The 20,579-nt window shown below is 38.5% G+C and overlaps 1 protein-coding gene across 2 annotated transcripts in view; it reads left to right on the top strand.

The window, feature by feature from the left end:
- Cyt-c1 (Cytochrome c1) overlaps positions 1–20,579 on the top strand; it is a 92,796-nt gene that overhangs the window by 3,829 nt on the left and 68,388 nt on the right. For both annotated transcript variants that reach the window (XM_090383920.1, XM_090383921.1), the window contains exon 2: positions 10,739–10,783. In XM_090383920.1, the coding sequence (XP_090240046.1) occupies positions 10,739–10,783 (45 nt within the window). The remainder of the gene's footprint in view (positions 1–10,738; positions 10,784–20,579) is intronic.

Genomic DNA, 20,579 nt, shown 5'->3' with positions numbered 1-20,579 from the left:
ACAGGTCAAGCTTACAGGTCTATAATTAGCATTAGTAGAGGCATATGATGCAAGAAAGCAAGCTTATACAGCATCAGCAAAAAAAACCAAAAAAAAAAAACTCTTCCTATTTCACCCATCCATTCACTCCAAACATTTGTCCACTTCTTCCTTGAATTTATTTAAGCTATCTACTTCTGCACATTGTATGGAAAAGTGACACAACTCAAAAATTGTCGAATTCAAGTTAATATAATAGGAGGATGCACCAGCTTGAACTCTTGTTGTTGTTTGAGAGCTATTGGCACAAGAGCAGCTTAGGCTATAATGCGCCTAGTCGCTTGAACTCTACATCCTGGAAAAAACTACATATTTACAACTCCAAATTTGAGCCAGTAAAGTGCAGTTATCGCTTTTCCACTAAGTAGGTATCGCCACTGGTCACAGTAGAAAAGTGACACACATCAGAATTGTAACAGACAAGATTATCTTTGTTGAGCTGGTTAAATGACACTTTTTTATAATTGTGACTGGGTGATATTTTCTTATTCTATTACAAATCTAAATTAAACTTGTATAACTTTACAATTTCAAAACTTAAAAGTGATAAAGTACAATGTTTCTTCTGGCTTGAAGGTAACCGGGAACCGTAGAAATACACTTGCGTTTACAAATATTTAGAGACTGCCAGATCCATTCACAGTACTGATCTTGAGATTATTTTCTACTCAGACAACTGCAGTGGACAACAGAAGAATAAATTCACTGTTGCCATGTACATCATGCTATATCTGTGTTCAAGCTGAGTCCATCACTCAAAAGTTCCCAATTATAGGACAAACACAAAATGAAAGGGATAACGTGCATTCTGTGATAGAAAAATCCATAAAGTAAGCATTGAATCAGGACAAATTTATATTCCTTGGCAGTATGTTACATTAACACATTAAGAAATGAGGAATCTGTATAGAGTAACTGAAATACCCATGACGATTTCATCGATTTTAAAAACGTTTGTCAGCATTATGGGAACAACTCAGATAGAAGACAGTGAAAATTTAAAGTTAGGCGAAATCAAGATACTGAAGGTTGAAAAATTAGTCCCAGCTCGTTCTTCATAAAAACATCATTCTAGCAAAAGGACTGTAAAAAAAAATTGTGATTAACAAGCGACTTCAGTCGTCGCAGGGTAAAACTACTGAAATGAAATCGGCATACACCAAGAAGATACAAGTTGCAGATAAAAAAAAAAAAAAATTGGATATCCTGGACCTGATTAAAACAAATTATATCCCTACAAGCTACGAACCGTTTTATGTTTGAGCATTCAGACCTTAAACCTTATTTTGATTAATAAGATAATTATTGTATTTTTTTAACTAAAATTATATTTTTTGTTTGTTTTTGTTACATTGTTCATTTCAAAATATATTTTCATTAATTAACAAATTTGATAGTATGAACCAGAGCTGTAATGCTCAATACATTCTACATTGATATGTTTGTTTGTTATTTGGTTTTTAGGAGCATTAGCAACTAAGGCCATATTGCTCCGTGAATATGCGGTGGTCATTCCTGACCTTTCCGCATCCTCCGTATTTGGTGGTGACGGGCTCGAACCCCAGTCTAATCAAGAAGTGCGTGCTACACACTGCTGCTCCTTCCCACCTGGCTACGGAGGCGCCCTACATTGATATCAATATTTGTAAAAGAATAAGAGAAGTTTACCTCAATATGATACGTAGAACACTTCTGTATGATACTCTCCAGAAATTAAAACGAAACAATTAAAAAATCTGAAATCTTACATTACAGTAAGAAATAATTAAAAATCAAATGAACACAATTAAAAACAATTTAATGCACTTAAAAATTGAGTAAAAAATTAATTTAACGAAAAAAAAAAATTACAAAATGATTTTCCTTCCCGAAGCTGACAACGCTTTTCGACCGTATGTCAGGATCACAGGAATGAAAATTACCGAATAGGGGTGAGCACGGAATTTAAATAGGGATTATTTGTCTTCGCGCATGCGCATCAGGACCACGAGTCAGAGATTAGATATGGCCTTATCCCTGCTAGCAAAATTCCTGTATATCATTGACAAAATCCCATGACCTGCCCTGGCAGCCTGTCTGCATTGCTCAGAAAACTTTATATCTGACTGCATAATTACCCCTAGGTCTCTTTCATTCTCCTCTACCCTGAGTGTAACACCACACAGTTGGTACATTTCTGTGGGGTTACTGCTACCCAAATGGAGTACTTTGTATTTGTCAATGTTAAACTTCAGTTGCCATTTCTCAGCCCATCTATCCAACATTTCTAGATCCTATTGCAATAGCATACTGTCATTAACAACCCTGCCAACCTTTGTATCATCTGCAAACTTTGACATTAAGCCTAATATACCTTCATCAATGTCATTGATAAATGTACAAAACAACAATGGGCCCAACACCGAACTCTGGGGGACACCATTAAGAACATTAGTCCACGAAGACAAATCTCCAATGATTACATCTGTTTTCTCCCACTCAACCATCCTTTTATCCATTCTAGCAACTTCCCCTTAATGCCATTCTGCTCCAATTTGTTTAGTAGTCTTCCATGTGCAACAGTATCAAAAGCTTTCCTGAAATCCAAGTATATGATATCAAAATTATTTTTTGCATCCAGTTCCTTTGTGACGACATCATAGTATCCAATCAAATTGGCCAGATGAGACCTCCCCATTAACAAACCCATTCTGTTTCTGAATTATTACTGCAGTCTTGTCTAAATGATCCTGCAATGCTTCTTTAACCAGTGACTCCATTATTTTCCCTGGAACAGAAGTTAAACAACAGGTCTCTAATTATTTTTGTCACCCTTTGATCCCCTTTTGTGAATTTGAGATACATTTGCACATCCCCACTCTGTGGGGACCTCCCCTAAGTCCATTGATGCTCTCATAATTATGGCTAAGAGTTTGCTTACTTTCTTTGCTGCCTCCTTTGCTCACAATTGCTTTGATCCCCCTTTGTGGACCAAAGGGTGATCCCATAAATCCATGGATTCTCTCGTAATTATGGTCAAATGTTTGCTTGCCTCTTTTGCTATTTCTTTTAATATGACAATATAGATCTCATCAGCCTCAGTTGCCTTATTTACTTCTAGCTTCAGCAATTTCTGCTACTATGTGAGTGACCAATCCATAAGTTCCAAACAATATCTGGAAAGTTAAATTCCCCCATTATAAGGCATTCCAAACCATTGGCAAATTACATGTCTATATAGTTATTCATTAGTTAAGAAATGGAGGAATTACCTCTGTGATGTCTTGTAGAATACTTCAGTGCTGATACTCTCCCTTGTTGAATAACTATACAAATAGTTTACATGTCACACTCTCATAGACAAAATCAATGATCCAGTGCACTACGGAATCAAAGGCCCGTGGACCTCAAGCCCGACCCCAAAATACATCAAATCACCAACCCTAATCTTTGAGTGACAGAATAGGGTTGGTGATTCAATGTATTTTGTGTCGGACTTGAGGTTCGCAGGCCTCTGATTCTGTTGTGCATTGGATCATTGATTTTGTCTACAAGGGTGTGGAATACACAAACTATTTGTATTGTTATTCAACAACAGAAAGTATCAGCACTGAAGTGTTCTACAAGATATCATAGAGGTAATCCTCCATTTCTTAACTAATTGATATATAACATAGCATGTATTGAGCCTTTGAAGCCATGAATTATCTATGAATTAAATATAGTTATTCATTATACTCATTACAATCATTTGGCTCATTATACTCATTACAATCATTATACTCATTACAAGGAGCAGCAGTGCGTAGCACACACTTCTTGATTAGACCGGGGTTCGAGTCCGTCACCACCAAATACGGAGGATGCGGAAAGGTCAGGGAATGACCACTGCATATCCCGGAGCAATATGGCCTTTGTTGCTAATGCTCCTAAAAACCAAATAACAACAACAACAATCCAGAAGGAAAAGATGTAGAGATGAAGGGCTAGAGTGTAATTCTCTGAAGAAATAGCTGATGGGACACAGTCCATGTGGCTTGAACATTGTAGGGGTTTCTCTGAAGTGCTCCGACATAGTCCACCTGTCTCAAACACATGTTGTCAAATATGTTTTCAGAAAGCAGAAAATGATATGTTAACTCTAGTTATTTACCTAGATTCTAGTTATGGTGCAGATTATTATCCAACATAGTTTGTATGTGAACTTATTGTTCTTCATTTGACTTCACTCTTAAAAATTATACGGATAGTATCTTTACAATTTTATCAAAAAAACTTACGTAAGTCCAAAGTTACATTACTCGGGCTTACGTAAATCAGGGACTAACTGTGTCATTTTAATTTCCTTATATGATGAAATAAACTGGTATGGCCTTCCATTCTTCAAATAAATTTTAGTGCCTCCTTGAGTATGAAAATTTACATAGCCCTGTAAAGCTTATTGTCATCTACTTTCTTTAGAAAGATGTATTAGATCTGCCACATAGGTATCACGGAGATTTTGGGAATAACATAAAATTATGATCTGTATCCTTTTAACTGATTAGCGCAAATTTTGTTTCTTTTATTTAGAATTGCATTTTATTGCACTATTCAAAGAAAATCTGTATTTAGGTGTCATTATGAATTTCTTTTAATTTCTTATTCTTATTTTTTAAAATAATTCAGCTCTGTGAGCCCCTCAACTTAGGTACCTGTACATGGTGAGGGGACCTCCCAGTGATGCTGCTGGGCTTCCAGATTAGCATCACTGGGATCTAACGCCCATACCTTGGTTCCAGGGTTACATCTTTGGAATCTGGCGTGTGCAGCCGTGCGCCGCAACCCATGGAATTTGGAAAGGGGGATCCTGGTGGTTGAGGGGCCCAGCCTTAATACACCACTTTGGCCCCTGCTTCGACAAGACGGGTGGTCCCGGCCCGGCCTGACTGGGATCAATCAGCGGGTGGTTCTTACTGCTAGGGTCAACTGCATTTTCCAATAAGTCTCCCTCCCTTTGGTCCTGGGACGGGATCAAGGCTTATTGGAAACGTGGGTATGGTGCTCCTAAGCTAACTTGGTGTCCCATTCGTGTACGCAGTACTTGCTAGTTCACGAGTGGGCGTCCCCTTGTAGGGCCCCGTGCTGGGTGAGGTACTTAGGGCATCGGAAATTTTTATTTTACTCCTATGAGTATTATAAATTCAAATTCTTCTGGGGCTCCAACAAGGCACCTACCTAATCGAGACGATGACGCAGAAAACACCTCTGCAAAAAGAGCCAGGACTGAGGATACACCACCACCATCAGTGACACCGCTTTTCCTCATTCTCCATTCCACCGGAGAGCAGTCAATTGGAAAGATGTCACCCTTCTTTATCCAGAAAAGATTAGAAGGGTTCACCAAAATCCGCTAAACGACTGCGTTCTGGCGACCTTTTGGTTGAAGCTTCCAGCACAAAACAAGCTGTAAAAATCTTCAACTCTACATCCATAGGGGGAATATCTATCACCGTAACCTCCCACAAAACTCTGAATTCTTCACAAGGTGTTATATCAGAGTGGGACCTTCTTCATGTTTCTGAAGAAGAGATCTGCTCTGAATTAAAAGACCAAGGAGTGACAGCTGTCAAAAGAATATCAATACGGAAGGATGGGAATCTCGTCCCTACCCGAGTTCTTATCCTCACGTTTAACACCCCACGGCCTCCAAGGTCCATCAAGGCAGGCTATCTAAACTGCCCAGTGAGGATTTATATCCCAAACCCATTGCAGTGTTTTAGATGGCAAAAATACGGCCACTCACAAACTTCTTGTCGTGGTAACCCTGCCTGTACTCGATGTGGTGTTAGAGACCACGAGAGCAAGGAATGTTCAGCTCCAAAACCGATCTGTGTCAATTGCCAAGGAGAGCACTCCGCCTACTCTAGAGCATGCCAGCAGTGGAAGGATGAAAAAGAAATCCAAAAACTGAAAACAGAGCTGAATATCTCCTACCCAGAGGCCAGAAAACGTATCCAACCAATAAATAGCCGGAAACCTTCATATGCCCAGAAGGTTTCTGCTAAGTGCGCTATCGGGGCACAAACTGAGATGACTATACCACCAAGAGAGTCATTCACTCTGAATGCACGCTATTTATTGAGTTCACAAAAGCCCACCAAAAAAAAAAACACAATCAGCTGCCACTCCTATATCCATACCTCCTAGTGCTCCACCACTACCAAAACCGAGTGGTAAAGAAAAGCCAAAAAGTTCAGAAGAGTCACCCGTGATACCAGAAACAATGGATGTAGAGAATAAGGAGGTACCCCGGATGAATCAGTCTTGGAACTCTTTGCGGAGGAAGAAATGGACACGGGACAGTGTCCATTCTTCCCCAAAAAAGATAAATCCAAGACTGACAAAAGTAAGCCCTCAGCACCTCGGAAGCCACCTGATGGACCCACCAAGCCAAAATAATGGCTAAATTTCTACAATGGAATTGTCGTGGATTCCATCGAAATACTGATGACATCAAGGCCCTCCTGCAAAAGCACAAGCCAGTTTGCTTTTGCTTGCAGGAGACTTATCTAAAGGCAAATAATGATCCCACCATGCATAACATCACAATTTTTCGTAAGGATAGAATTGCGGATGGTCCTGCTCACGGAGGAGTGGCTATCCTTGTGAGCAATCAGACCCCAGTTCAGCCCTTGCTAGTTACAACCAGCATAGAGGCTGTTGCAATTCGCCTTACAGTGGGATTTTTATTAACTGTGTGCTCTATTTATTTGCCACCTGGGACTGACATCTCCCAGGAAGACCTTGATGATTTTGTAATGCAGTTGCCTCCCCCTTTCTTACTTCTCAAGGATTTTAATGGACATACTACCCTGTGGGGTATTGCTTACATCAATGGAAGGGAGCGAGTCATAGAGCGTATGCTAAATAAAAATGACCTTTCCCTTCTAAATACTGGAACAAACACCTTCTTCCGCATGCCTACCCATACTTTTTCTGTCATTGATCTCTCTATCTGCTCCCCTTCTCTACTCCTTTCACTCACTTGGGAAGTGGAGGAGAACCCATACAGAAGTGATCACTTCCCTGTGATAACCTTGTTAACCATGTCTTCCTTTCAGGTTACCATGGTGGAAGATTGATCAGGCTGACTGGGACTGCCTTCCAACATCAGGCAAATTTTGACCTCAGTACTGTCAGTCAGGAGCCTATCAATGATGCAGTAACGTACATCACAGAAATTATTGTCCAAGCAGCTGTGAATGCTGTTCCAAAAACATCTGCCCGGTTTCCACCATTTCCCAAACCTTGGTGGAATTCACAATGCACAGCAGCAAAAAAGGCTCAAAACAAAGCGTGGGGGATATTCCGCCGATATCCTACCATGACCAACCTTATAGCCTTTAAACGCGCACGAGCCAAAGCACGCTACATCCGCCATCAGAGTCAAAAGGAATCGTGGATCCGTTTTACTTCATCAATTACTCAGTCCACTAGTACTAAGTTGGTCTGGGATAAAATCTGGAAAATGAAGGGAAAATATACATCCCACCCTTCTTCAATCCTAGATTATAATGGATGCACTATTGCAGATCCAACTGCAATAGCCAATTCTCTTGGGGAAACATTCTCTAACATCTCTGCAACATCTTCATATTCCCCAGAGTTCCTGGTCCTGAAACATAAAATCGAAAAACAGGCACTTAATTTTAAGTCTAAGAGCGTCTATCCCTACAACGGGTCATTCACTATACAGGAACTGAAAAGATCTCTTATTCTTTCCAAAGCAAGTGCTGTTGGACAGATGACATCCATTATGAAATTATTAAGCATCTTTCACCAAAATCTATGGATTATCTGCTCCTTCTATATAACAGAATCTTTATTGAAGGGCAGTTGCCGGATTCCTGGCGCAAGGCAATCGTTCTTGCCTTTGCTAAGCCAGGAAAGGATCCAAAAGTCACTACTAATTATCGTCCTATTGCTCTGACTAGCTGTCTGTGCAAAATCCTGGAGAGAATTGTTAATTTTCGTTTCATATGGTATTTAGAATCAAATACCATATGAAGGAACCGGTCCACTCTGGACCATCTCATTAGACTGGAAACATCCATCCGGGATGCTTTCCTAAAACGTGAACATTTGGTGTCTGTATTCTTTGACATGGAGAAAGCGTATGACACAACTTGGAGATTTGGCATCTTAAAAGATTTTCATAGCCTTGGTCTTAGAGGGCATCTCCCCATTTTTATTAAAAACTTTTTAGCCAATCGATCTTTCCAAGTTCGTGTGGGATCCTCACTCTGTCGTTCCTTCCCCCAAGAGGAGGGAGTACCACAAGGATCAGTATTAAGTGTCACACTTTTTTTCCATCAAAGTAAATTCCATCACAGAACAACTTCCTCCAACTGTAAACAGTGCCCTCTATGTTGATGACTTTAGCATATTTTGTCAGTCATGCAACATGAGGGTTATTGAAAGACAACTGCAAAAAGCCATTGATCGCTTTAATTCCTGGCCACTTGCTAATGGCTTCAGGTTCTCACCAGAGAAGACAGTTTGCGTACACTTTTGTCGTAAGCGTAATCTTCATCCTGAACTTGAATTAAGGCTCAGACAAAAGGCTATTCCAGTAGCAGTGGACACAAAATTCTTGGGACTCGTATTTGATAAAAAGCTGACCTTTCTGGATCACATCCGTCAACTCTGCGCAAAGTGCACAAGATGTCTGAATATTCTGTGCTCTCTCTCCTCTACATCTTGGGGTGAGGATCGATGCACCCTACTACGCATTTACCGTGCGCTTGTATGATCCAGACTAGATTACGGGTCCCTGGTATACAATTCGGCCAGAGACAGTGTACTTCGTTGGCTGGATCCTGTCCATCATCAGGCTGTCCGTATCGCTATTGGAGCATATCAAACATCTCCTGTTCAGAGCTTATACGTCGATGCAAACGAACCACCATTATCGCTTCGATGTAAGCAGTTGTCTCTAATGTATGCTTTAAAACTGAAATTCCTGCCAGACCATCCAAAGTGGCCATTTGTTTTTGAGCCACGATTGGAAAATTTGTACAACACCCGTAAGTAAGACTGCCAATCATCCTTTTGGTATTCGTCTCCAAGAGCTACTCAAAGAACTTAATATCAAGGTAGACAAGGTTGCCCAAACACCAAAGCAACCCCTTCCACCCTGGCATGCTCATGTTCCAGCATGTAACTTGTCCCTTAGAAATTGGGGAAAGTCGGACACTCCATCACCTGTCTACCTGCAGCTTTATTCAGCACACCGAGCTGAACATTCTGACTTCGCACCAGTTTACACAGACGGTTCAGAATCATATGTGGGATCTTCTGCTGTCTTTACAGACACCACTACATTGGAGCAGATTCCCTCTGAATGCAGCATATTTACTGCAGAGCTGCACGCTATAGAGTTAGCCTTGGATTACATTAGTAAATGCCAATACACGGTTCATTTTATATTCTGACTCTCTCAGCGTGTTACAGGCTTTAATAACTGTGAGATATAATTCTCATCCAGTTCTGTCTTGCATTCAGCAGAAGATTCACTTTCTCCATGAACGTGAATATGATATCTGCTTCTGCTGGATTCCCAGCCACATTGGGATTAGGGGAAATGATTTGGCTGACACAGCAGCCAAATCAGCAATTCCCAATAATAATCGCTGCCTGTCAGTCCCCTATACAGACTACAGGCAAATAATACACCAAAAGATATACTCCCAATGGCAAGAATCGTGGAATAGACAGACTACGAATAAATTATATCGAATAAAGCCTGTAATTGAATCGTGGCAATCTAGTTTGCGCAGGAATCGTAAGGAGGAAGTTGTTCTTGCCCGGACCCGCATAGGACATAGTCATTTGACTCATTTGTTTTTGCTGAGAGCTGATGATCCTCCTATGTGTGAGTCCTGTGGCACAATTTTATCCATCAGACACATTTTAATTGACTGTCCAGATTTTAGCAATATCTGTTTTACCGCTTTTAATCATCTGACTGAGCCGTATACACTCAGTCAGATTTTATCCGACAATGACAATGTGTCTGCTGTTTTTAGCTATTTTAAATCAATAAAAGTTTTTACTTGTATTTAAAATTGACATGGTATTGTTATTTCTTTATTGATTTATCTTTTCTACATTTTATACCTTTGTTATTTTATATCTTGACATGGTGACCTAAGTAATTAGGTCAGTGAAAATTTAAATTTTTATATATCACCTGGTTTTGGCGCATTATAGCCTTAGTTGCTAACGCGCCAATAAAACCCGACAACCAACCAACCAGCTCTGTGAGCATTGCCATTCCACTTTGTTGTCTAGACAAAAAAGTAATGCCGAGCATTTATATTGTGTTTGATTGTAAACAATATATAAGTATTTATGCTTACATATATTGATTATGTAATCAATATAATCATATATTAAGTATATTACCCACATCATGCACTTTTATTTAATGGTTTTTTTCTTTCTTTTCCCTACTTTCTTCCTCCATCACAATTGAATTCTTCAGTATTTCTCCCTATGTTGCAGATCATTGTTTTATACATTCTTATTTCACGCAAGTTAATTTTTCATTATAAACATGATTTGATATGAACAGACTGACAGACATAAACAATATCTACTATATATTAAAAGGTAGTTTCCTTGATTTGGAATATGTTTAACTGACTTCTTTTATCTTTTGTTTTTCATTTCTTAGGTTCATATATCTACTTTTAAAAGTTACTCAACAGGAAAAAAAATAGTAAGTATTTAGTCAAGTAAATTGATTGTATATTTCTATAAACTCTTGAACTAGGGAATTTAAATGCTAATTCTTCAATAAAAATAAGCTAGAATATTGACCAATCATGTAATAACTGGGAACCCACATGTTCTAAAACTTCAAGTTTCAGAATATGAAAGTTCCCAGTCATTCTACTTATTATTTTGAAGAACTGCCTTTCAGTAGGTTTGAAGCATGCAAATACACATCCCATATACATATGCATTTGTCAATGAGAAGAATCAAACTCATGAATTGTTAACTAGTTTTAATTAATGTATTTAAATAAAGTAGCACCTTGATTAGTCATTCTAATTACCATGCATGAAAAGTTAATTATATATTCCATAATATTTTGCTACTTGTGCCATATTATAACAACTGTTAGAAACTCCTGTCCTTTTTAAAATACTTAAGCAGAAGAATGAACAAAACTCGCACGCTCTTTGAGTAGACCAGGGTTCAAACCTCTGATTGTTAAATATGGTCTATCTGCTAACCTGCACTGGACCAGCATGGCAGATTATGGTCCAATTCCTTCAACAGGAATCGTTGAGGAGGCTTTCAACTTTTTTTTTTTTTTTTTGCTGGCAAAATGCTCTAAGCAAACAAGAATATTTGACTAATCTATTATTCTCTTGCCAGTATAGTTACAAGTAAGTATAACATAACCAGTGTATGCTTATGTTAAATAAATAAATACACACCCACTGGTTAGGTTATAATTACCACTTACAATAATAATCACTTACACTGCAGAAAGGTAATAAACAAGTACTGAAACAAGCTTATACAGCATTGGCCAAAAGTAAAACAACTACTTCATTTGTCCATCCCCTTTGGTAACTTGCCAATCCTTTAATTTCTAAAAACTACCCACTTCCGTAACACCAGATGGAAGTTTGTACTAGCAGTCACCCTCTGGCTGAAACCAAAGTTTCGCACATCTCTCTTGCAATGATTCTTTTTCAATTTAAATTTTTTCCTTTGTGTGTTTGTCATCCAAGGAGAAGTAAAAATTCTATCAGCATTTAGTTTACTCAATCATATAAAGCCATGAATACTTCAATCAGATTTCCTTGTAGGTGCTTGATTCACAGATACCTTTTTTCCTTTTTTTTTTTTTTTAACGAAACCCCCAAACATGAAGGGTATTAGAACCTTTAGTACTTAGTACTGTGTGTAGGTTGAAGGTTGAGAAAATGAAAGTAGATATTTGTTGATGTTAGACTTGAATTTCTCTAGGTTATAATTTTCAGGAAATACTTGTAAAGGAAGGTTGATCCAGAAAACAAATTGAAAGAAGAAATGAAGAAGAGTTGGTTCTGTGAATTCAGAATTGGACAGTGAATGGATGTTGACTGATTGTGGGACGTGTTCTGACATTTACAAGAGAGAGAGAGGGGAATTATAGAAGCCAGTTCAGAACTGCCCATGGAAGTACAGACATGCCCCAGTTGACGCTACCCATTCTAGCACCATTGCTCTTGTAACTTGAGAAATTCAATATTTACATGTATTTGAAGAAATTTAAAAAATTCATACACAATGTAAAATTGATGATGTTACATATATTTTTGTTCATTAGTTAAGTTTTATTTATTCATAAAAAACTCAAATATATACATGCAAAAAGTAGTTAACAATATTAACATTTTGCCACGTTCCAATTTTAAAATTTTCAGTTGTTCACGTGAGTCCAACCAGTTACCCTTAACTGCAACGTTGAAGTGGGCTAAGGACAAAATGATTAAATTCATTTGTGTAGCCGATCAAAGCGCTTTAGAGCACGTATTACATATATACATATGTAGTACATGCTCATAGCCAATCAGCGCTCTCCTCAAGTTCTGCCATGATCACCTGTGTACACGTTCTTATTTAGCTGTAAATTTTTTTATTTTTATTATCCACCATGTTTAGAAAATAGTCTACAACTTCAAGTGCTAATAATGCATCTAAGGTGCCAAGGAAAAGCATTTCCTTAAATGTAAAACTGCAGATGTTTAGTTGATTGGAAGCTGGTGAATCAGGTGGATGTGGGTTCTCTTTGAACGTGGCTACTTCCACAATTAGAATAATTATCAAAAATACAAAGAAGATAAAAGCTTCAGCAATGATGATCTCCAAGTTGTCTGCAATGAGGGCAATTCGTTCAAAGGCCCATTCGCTTGAAGAAATGGAAAGATGGCTTAGCATTTGGGTGGAGGACCAAACACAATGGTCCTCCACCCAAATGCAACATGTCCATAAGTTAACTGATAATAATGGAAAGAGCCAGAAGCATCTTTAGACACCTTCAGGAAGAAGAAGAAGAAATGTCAGAAACACCTCTAGCCAACTGAGGTTGGTTTGATAGATTCTTACAGCACACCAACTTCCACAATGTATGTGTCTCTGGTAAAGCTGATAGTGCAGGCACAAAGGCAGCCCAGGAATTTCCTGCAACTCTGAAAGCCACCATCGAGATTGGAAACTAGTCTCCTGAGATTGTCTTCAGTGTCAATGATACAGGCCTTTTTTTGGAAAAGAATGCCATCTTGTACTTTCATCTCCTAAGAAGAAAAATGTTCATCTGGATTCAAGGTTGGAAAAGGCAGATTAACTCTCTTACTAGGGGGGTAACACTTCAGGTGACTTTAAGCTAAAGCCAATACTTGTGTATCAGAAGTTGCCACTAGCTACAAAAGGATTTTCCAAATCACATCTGCTAGTGATTTGTAAATCAAGCAAGAAGGCCTGGGTGATGATTGATATTTTACAGTGATGGTTTATTTCATATTTTTGCCCTATAGTAAAGCGCTATTGTGAAGAGCACAACCTTGAACCAAGGGCATTTTTGGTGCTGAATAATGCCGCAGGCCACCCTGGGTATCTAGATGCCCTTCAGACCTGCATTCCTGTAGAAGCAGTTTAGCTTCCACCCAACATGACTACATTACTCTAACCAATGGATCAAGGAGTCATAGAATTTTAAGGACTATTACCTTCACTGCACATTCAAATAGCTCACAGAGGACACAGATGGTGAAGATAAATAGTCCATCAGGCAATTTTGGAAAAAAATACATTGTGAATGTTATAAACAATATCACAGCAGTTGGGCATGGAATGACTCAAAACTGCATGGACAGAGTGTGGAAGAATCTATGGCCAGAAGTGTTCAATGACTTTTTAGGATGTAACACAGAATCAATCATCAAAAACATTTTGATATAGCCTGTGAAACAGGAATGTGGTGGTGGTGTTTTCTGGCGCAAGGGAAACTTAGGCCATATTGCACCTAAACAGGAATGGAGAATGTTGATGTGATGATGTTGAGGAATTACTGCAGTCTTGTGGTATAAGTGTTACTAAAGATGAACTTCATGAATTGGCAAAGCAGTGCATGCAGAATGAAACTAAAGACCCCAACAATCCTGATGCAGAGGAGGCAAGACCAGTGAGAAACCTCACCACAGAATTCCTCAGTGGTAGTATTGCTACAGTCACCGAGAATGACCCTGACTGGGAGTAAAGCAGCAAGGCAAAGCTAGGTTTTCTCAATATGATTTCCTGCTGTTAAAAACTACTTTTTGAGAGGAGAATTAAGAGAAGACAGTCAACCCTTGGCTCCTACTTCAAGAAAAGTTAATCTTCAAATAACTTATTTATATATACAATATATCAGGGTTGAGCAACCTCCCTACAGGCCAACTCCAGCTCACAAATGTGCATAGTCTGTTATTAAATTGTTTTTAACATTTTTATTACGTGGCATTTAATGAATCATTTGAATTTGTTCCATATATCACAACACTGGTAAGCGGGCATAGACTTGCATGCAGTCAGTAGAGATTCCCGGACAGTTCTGCAGAATGTGATTGCAGTGCAAGTGTATCGTGCATTTCAACAGCAAATGTCAGTGAATAATCGACAGATAAATGTAAATAATGTGGAGAGGATTCACCAAGAAATACCTTCATAAAAACCTATCATAATGCATAATTGAAAATATAAGATTATTAAGGTTTTATAAAATCTTTGAAATTATAATTTTTGATTTAATTTTTTATAATTATATACTATAATTGTATTTTTGTAATTTTATCTTGTTGCATTTCATTTTTCTTATAAATAAAATTAATTATGTGTACAAGCATGTATAAATATTACAATAAATAACATAAAACTGTTTATGACAATTTTTGTAATTATACACCATTTTAATAATCCTAAAAATCATGGAAAGCTAAAAAAAATTGACCCGTGTGTACATCACAGACATTTTATTTGGCCCGCCATTTAGAAATGTTGCCCACCCCTGTTATACATAATTCAATATTAGTCTCGGGTATTAGTCTATGTTTAACATACCCATAAATTGCTGTATATTATATTTCTCGGGTTGAAAAAAACATGATAAGGAATGCATCTCCATTTATTTAATGTTAGAATTACCTCATATAACTGAATAGTTTTATTTAGCTCTCTATTTTCTAGGAACAGATCCTGAGTGCTAACTGGGATATGCCTGTATCTGTAAAAAAAAGGAATGATAGTATATAACAGAGCTATGATGCTCAATGCATCATAGCTCTGTTATATACTATATTCTACCTTGATATCAGTATTTGAAGAAGAATAGTAGTAGTAGTAGCATGTGATGGAAGAAAGCAAGTGTGTGAGTTTATGCAGCATCAGCCAAAAAAAAATAAAAAAATTTCACACAACCATTCCCTCTAAATGTTTGTCCAGTTCCTCCTCAAATTTATTTAACCTATCAACTTCCACAACGACAGATGGAAGTTTGTTCCAGCAATTAACCACTTGCTGGCTAAAGGCAAATTTTCGCACATGTATTCTACATCTGTCTTTCCTTAATTTGAATTTATGCCCTGTAGGTTCGTGATCCGAACAAGTGGAAGAATCCCTTCAGAATTCAGTGTGCTCAACCCATTCAAGGACTTATACACCTCAGTCAGATCATCGTGCAGGTGCCTAGTCTCCAGCCACTGCAATTTGCAGAACTTAAGCCTCTCTTGGTAAGAGAATCCCTTCATTCCCCTCACCAATCTTGTTGCCCTTCTCTGTACACACACTCAAGAAAATCTACATCCTTTCTAAAATGAGGCCTCCAGACCTGTACGCAGTACTCAAGGTGTGGCCTGACCATTGCCTTATACAGAGGGACAATCACCTCCTTTTTCCTGCTAGCAAAATTCCTATATATCATTGATAAAACCCCATGATCTGCCGTGGCAGCCTATCTGCATTGTTCAGAAAACTCCATATCTGGCTGCACAGTTACTCCCAGGTCTTTTTCATTTTCTACTACACTTCACATCATTTTCTACCAATGAAGTGAAGTGTAGTACCACACAGTACATTTCTCTGGGGTTACTTCTACCCATATGCAGTACTTTGCATTTGTGAAGTTGCCACTTCTCAGCCCATCTGCCCAAATTTTCTAGATCCTGTTGCAGTAGCACACTGCCATTACTGTCATTAACAACCCTGCCAACCTTTGTATCATCTGCAAACTTCGACACTAAGCCTGATATACCTTCATCAATATCATTGATGAATATACAAAACTAAAGTGGACCCAACACTGAACCCTGTGGGACTCCACTAATAACATTAGTCGACGAAGAGCAACACCCATTGATTAACACCCTCTGTCTTCCCCACTCAACCATCCTTTTATCCATTGTAGCCACTTACCCTTAATACCATTCTGCTCCAATTTTTACAATAGTCTTCCATGCGCAACAGTGTCAAAAGCTTTCCTGAAATACAAGTATATGATATCAAAATTATTTTTTGTATCCAGTTTTTTTGTAACCACATCATAATATCCTATCAAATTTGTCAGACAAGACTTTCCCTTAACAAACCCATGCTGTGTCTGAATTATTGCTGCAGTCTTGTCTAGATGATCCTGCAATGCATCTTTAACCAGTGACTCCATTATTTTACCCCGAACAGAAGTTAAACTAACTGGTCTGTAATTACTCGTGTCACCCTTAGATCCCGCTTTACGAATTGGGGATACATTTGCACATCTCCAGTCTGTGGGGACCTCCCCTGAGTCCAAGGATGCTCTCATAATTATGGCTAAGGGTTTGCCTACTTCCTTTGTCGTCTCCTTTAATATAACTGGATAGATCCCATCCATCCCAGGTGCCTTTCTTATGTTTAACTTCAACAATTTTCCCTCCACTTTGCTCTCAGTTATTACAAAATCATTAAGCACTCTGCTACAATTTGATAACCTTGTGGCATTTTCAAACCTTAATAACTCCTCATGTATGAATGTAGATGCAAAATACTCATTCAGTTTGTTTGCTATCTGAGAAGGATCATCAAAAGTCGAACCATCGATATCAAGTGGACCAATCAGATTCATCCCTTTCCTTTTAGAGTTTATATAAGTAAAGAAATCCTTGCTGTTTTTCTTAGCATCCTTTGCTAAAGATTTCTCATAATCTACCTTTGTCTGCCTAACCTCCTTTGTCACTTAATTACAGACTATCTTATATCTGCCATAGGCTTTTGTGTCGCCCGATAATTTATATGCATCCCATGCAATTTTCTTCTCTGTCACAAGTCTCATTAGTTCATTTAATAGCCATTTAGGCCTAAACCTTGAACAATATTTCTTAATAGGTATGAAACTTTTAGTAGCTTTCATGATTAATTCCTTGAATGCTTCCCACTTAGAATTTGCTGTTGGTAACATCATCAGTTGATTCCACTGTACAGAATTTAAAAACTGTCTGAGACCACTGTACTCACCTTTACGGAAGCAAAAACCCTTTCTTTTACCCCTGATGGTAATTAAATCTTTTAGTAAATCCCACATCAGTACACTGTGATCACTGCCACCTAGTGGTTCCTTTATCTGCAAATTCATTAATACACAAATGATCACTGCTGATAACCAGATCAAGAGTATTACTTTCTCTGGTTGCCTCTCGAACATGCTGCTGCAGAAAACAATCATCCAATAAATCCACAAAAGTCTTACTAGTGTGTGAGTGACCAACCTACAAGTTCCAGTCAATATCTGGGAAGTTAAAATCCCCCATTATAAGACATTCTGGTTTACTAGCCCACTCTATTTCTCTTGGGAATTGTTCATTGTACTCATTCGAGTCATTAGGTCTATAACACTCTCCTACTCTTAATTTTGTTTTCGCAGTGCTTATGTCACACCAAACTTACGCAACAGTGCACTGTCCATCTATATCAACTGGATGTACTTCTTTTGATTTTATGTTTTTCTTAATTAACAGCATTACCCCTCTTCCCTTCCTATCTTGTCTATCCTTTCTGTACACACATCGTACTTCCAAAATTCCAATTGATATCTCAACAATATCCGCCTTTGATGTCTTGACCAACACTTTAAATTCATCAAATTTATTTCTTATACTTCTATCATTGGTATACAGGCACCTATTCTTATTCTTAGTTACCCTAACATATCCCATATACCCACCTGTTTCACAATGACTGCCATCAGTCTGTGAAACCCCAGCACCTCTCGCTCCAGGCCGCTGGAGCGAGAGGTGCTGCCTCTGAATTTCCCCCCCCCCAAGCTAGCAGTTTTCCGACCTACCTAACACTGCCTCTATAGCATCAGCAAATATTCCTGCAACCTTTCTATTTAAGTGTATCCCATCCCTGTAGAAGCAGTCTCTCCTGCTAACAAGCACAGACCACAATGAAAAAAATTCTACTCCTTGAGCCTTGCACATTTTCTCCAGGGCCGAATTGATTGACCAGGCACTCATCATGTACTCCCTCCTATCATGTCTGGGCAGAATTGCAGATACTTTCAAATTTAACCCTAACTCTTGGCTTTTTTGCAACATTGACCTGTACTTGTTAAGTAAATCTGCAGATTTCCTACTCTTAATGTCATTGGTGCCAACGCGTACAACACTCTCATCCTTTGTGCCCTTAAAAGATGGTATATGCTTCATGTCATCAACTTTTGCCCCTGGCAGACATACCCTGATCCTATTCCATCTATCCTTTTTACACAATATATTCCCCATCTCCCTGACAATAGAGTCACCAACAATAACTAGTTCCTTTGGGACCAGCACATTCTGCCTTGGAGATTGCCGCTGTGTTGCCTGATGCCCAAGAGTGAGCTCTGGCATTGAGTTGGGCATCTGAGAGCTTGATGGGCCACTCATTAATTTCTTCGAGGGCATCTATCCTACACCTCAAGCTCTGATAGTTGCCCATTAGAATGCTGAGTTGACACCTAATTTCTAGACACTCTCTGCACCTGGCACACACAAAGATATCCTCCTTGGCTAGATCATGTTTTGTTCTGTTCCAGACTCTCTGGAACAGAACATGATCGGCAAACATTTCACAAGTTGCACATTATTCTTCAATAATGCAATCAGTTTCCCAATACTTCTGCTCTATCTCGAAAACGTGGTCACAGCAACATTTTTATCTTTCTCGAGTTATGTTTAACTATTTCTTGTTTCGTGCATTCTATCATTATATTATTATATTTAGTTAAGAAGCATATTACATCTAAGGCAGTACATTCAGTCAACATGGGTGACAAGTGCAGTGTTGAGTCAGTTTGTGCACTGAAATAACAAAATTGAGAGGTAGGAGTGTGTTATAGGCTAGCGACTGATGAGCATACTGAACAGCTATACAAAAAAATAGTGGGCCAGTAAATCTGAATGTCATATAATGGGGGATTTTAATTTTCTAGATATTGGCTGGAATTTTTTGGGTTGGCCACCCTCAGTCTAGCAAAACTTTTGTAGATTTCTTGGATGACTCATTTATACAGCAGCATGTGAGAGTGGCAACAAGAGGAAGCAATATTCTTGATCTGGTAAATAGCAGAGATTCTTCATACATTAAGAATCTGCAGGCAAAAGACCCACTGGGTGACAGCGATCACAATGTACTAACGTGAATTTAATTAAAAACTTCTCTCAAGGGTAAAGGGAAAGGCTTTTGCTTTCGTAAGGGAGACTACAGTGGTCTCAGACAGGCTTTAAATTCTGTGCAGCAAGACCAACTGATGATGTTACCAACAGCTAATTCTAAATGAAAGGCATTTGGGGAAGTAATCATAGAAACTACTAGGCTTTTCATACCAATAAAGAAATACTGTTCAAGGCTTAGTCCTGACTATTGAGTTATGATATGAACTATCAAGACACATGGCAGAGAATAAAAGTGCATGAGATGCATATAAATTATCAAGTAATACAGAAGCCTATGGTATATATAAATTAGTCTGCAATCAAGTCACAAAGGAGATTAGGCAAGTTAAGGCAGATAATGAGAAGTCTCCGGTAAAGAAAAATAGCAAAGACTTCTATGTTTATATTAACAGTAAAGGAAAGGGATTGAATTACATTGGACCTGTTGATTTCATTGAGTTAACTGTTGATGATCCTGCTCAGGTTGCTGACAAGGTGAATAAGTATTTTGCATCTACATTCATACATGAGGAATTGTTTAGGGGTGTGGATGCCAGAAGTTTATCAAAGTCTAATAGGGAGCTAAATGACTGTGATGACTGAAAGGAGTAGTTAAGTGGCAGAGAAATTGTTTTAGCTAAAAAAGTACCTGGGTTGAATGGAATCTATCCAATTATATTAAAGGAGGCAGCAAAGGAAGTAAGCAAGCTCTTAGCCATAATTATGAAAGCTTCCTTGTACTCAATGGAAAGTCTCTATGGACTGGAGATGTGCAAATGTGTCTCCAATTCACAAAGGGGGGGGGGGGGAAATCA

This window comes from Mastigoproctus giganteus, chromosome 10 (genome assembly GCF_048544385.1).
Source record: "Mastigoproctus giganteus isolate SK-2022 chromosome 10, ASM4854438v1, whole genome shotgun sequence".
NCBI lineage: Eukaryota > Metazoa > Arthropoda > Arachnida > Uropygi > Thelyphonidae > Mastigoproctus > Mastigoproctus giganteus.
The sequence above is the reverse complement of the archived record's forward strand: the minus strand, read 5'-3'. Positions and strand labels throughout refer to the sequence as shown.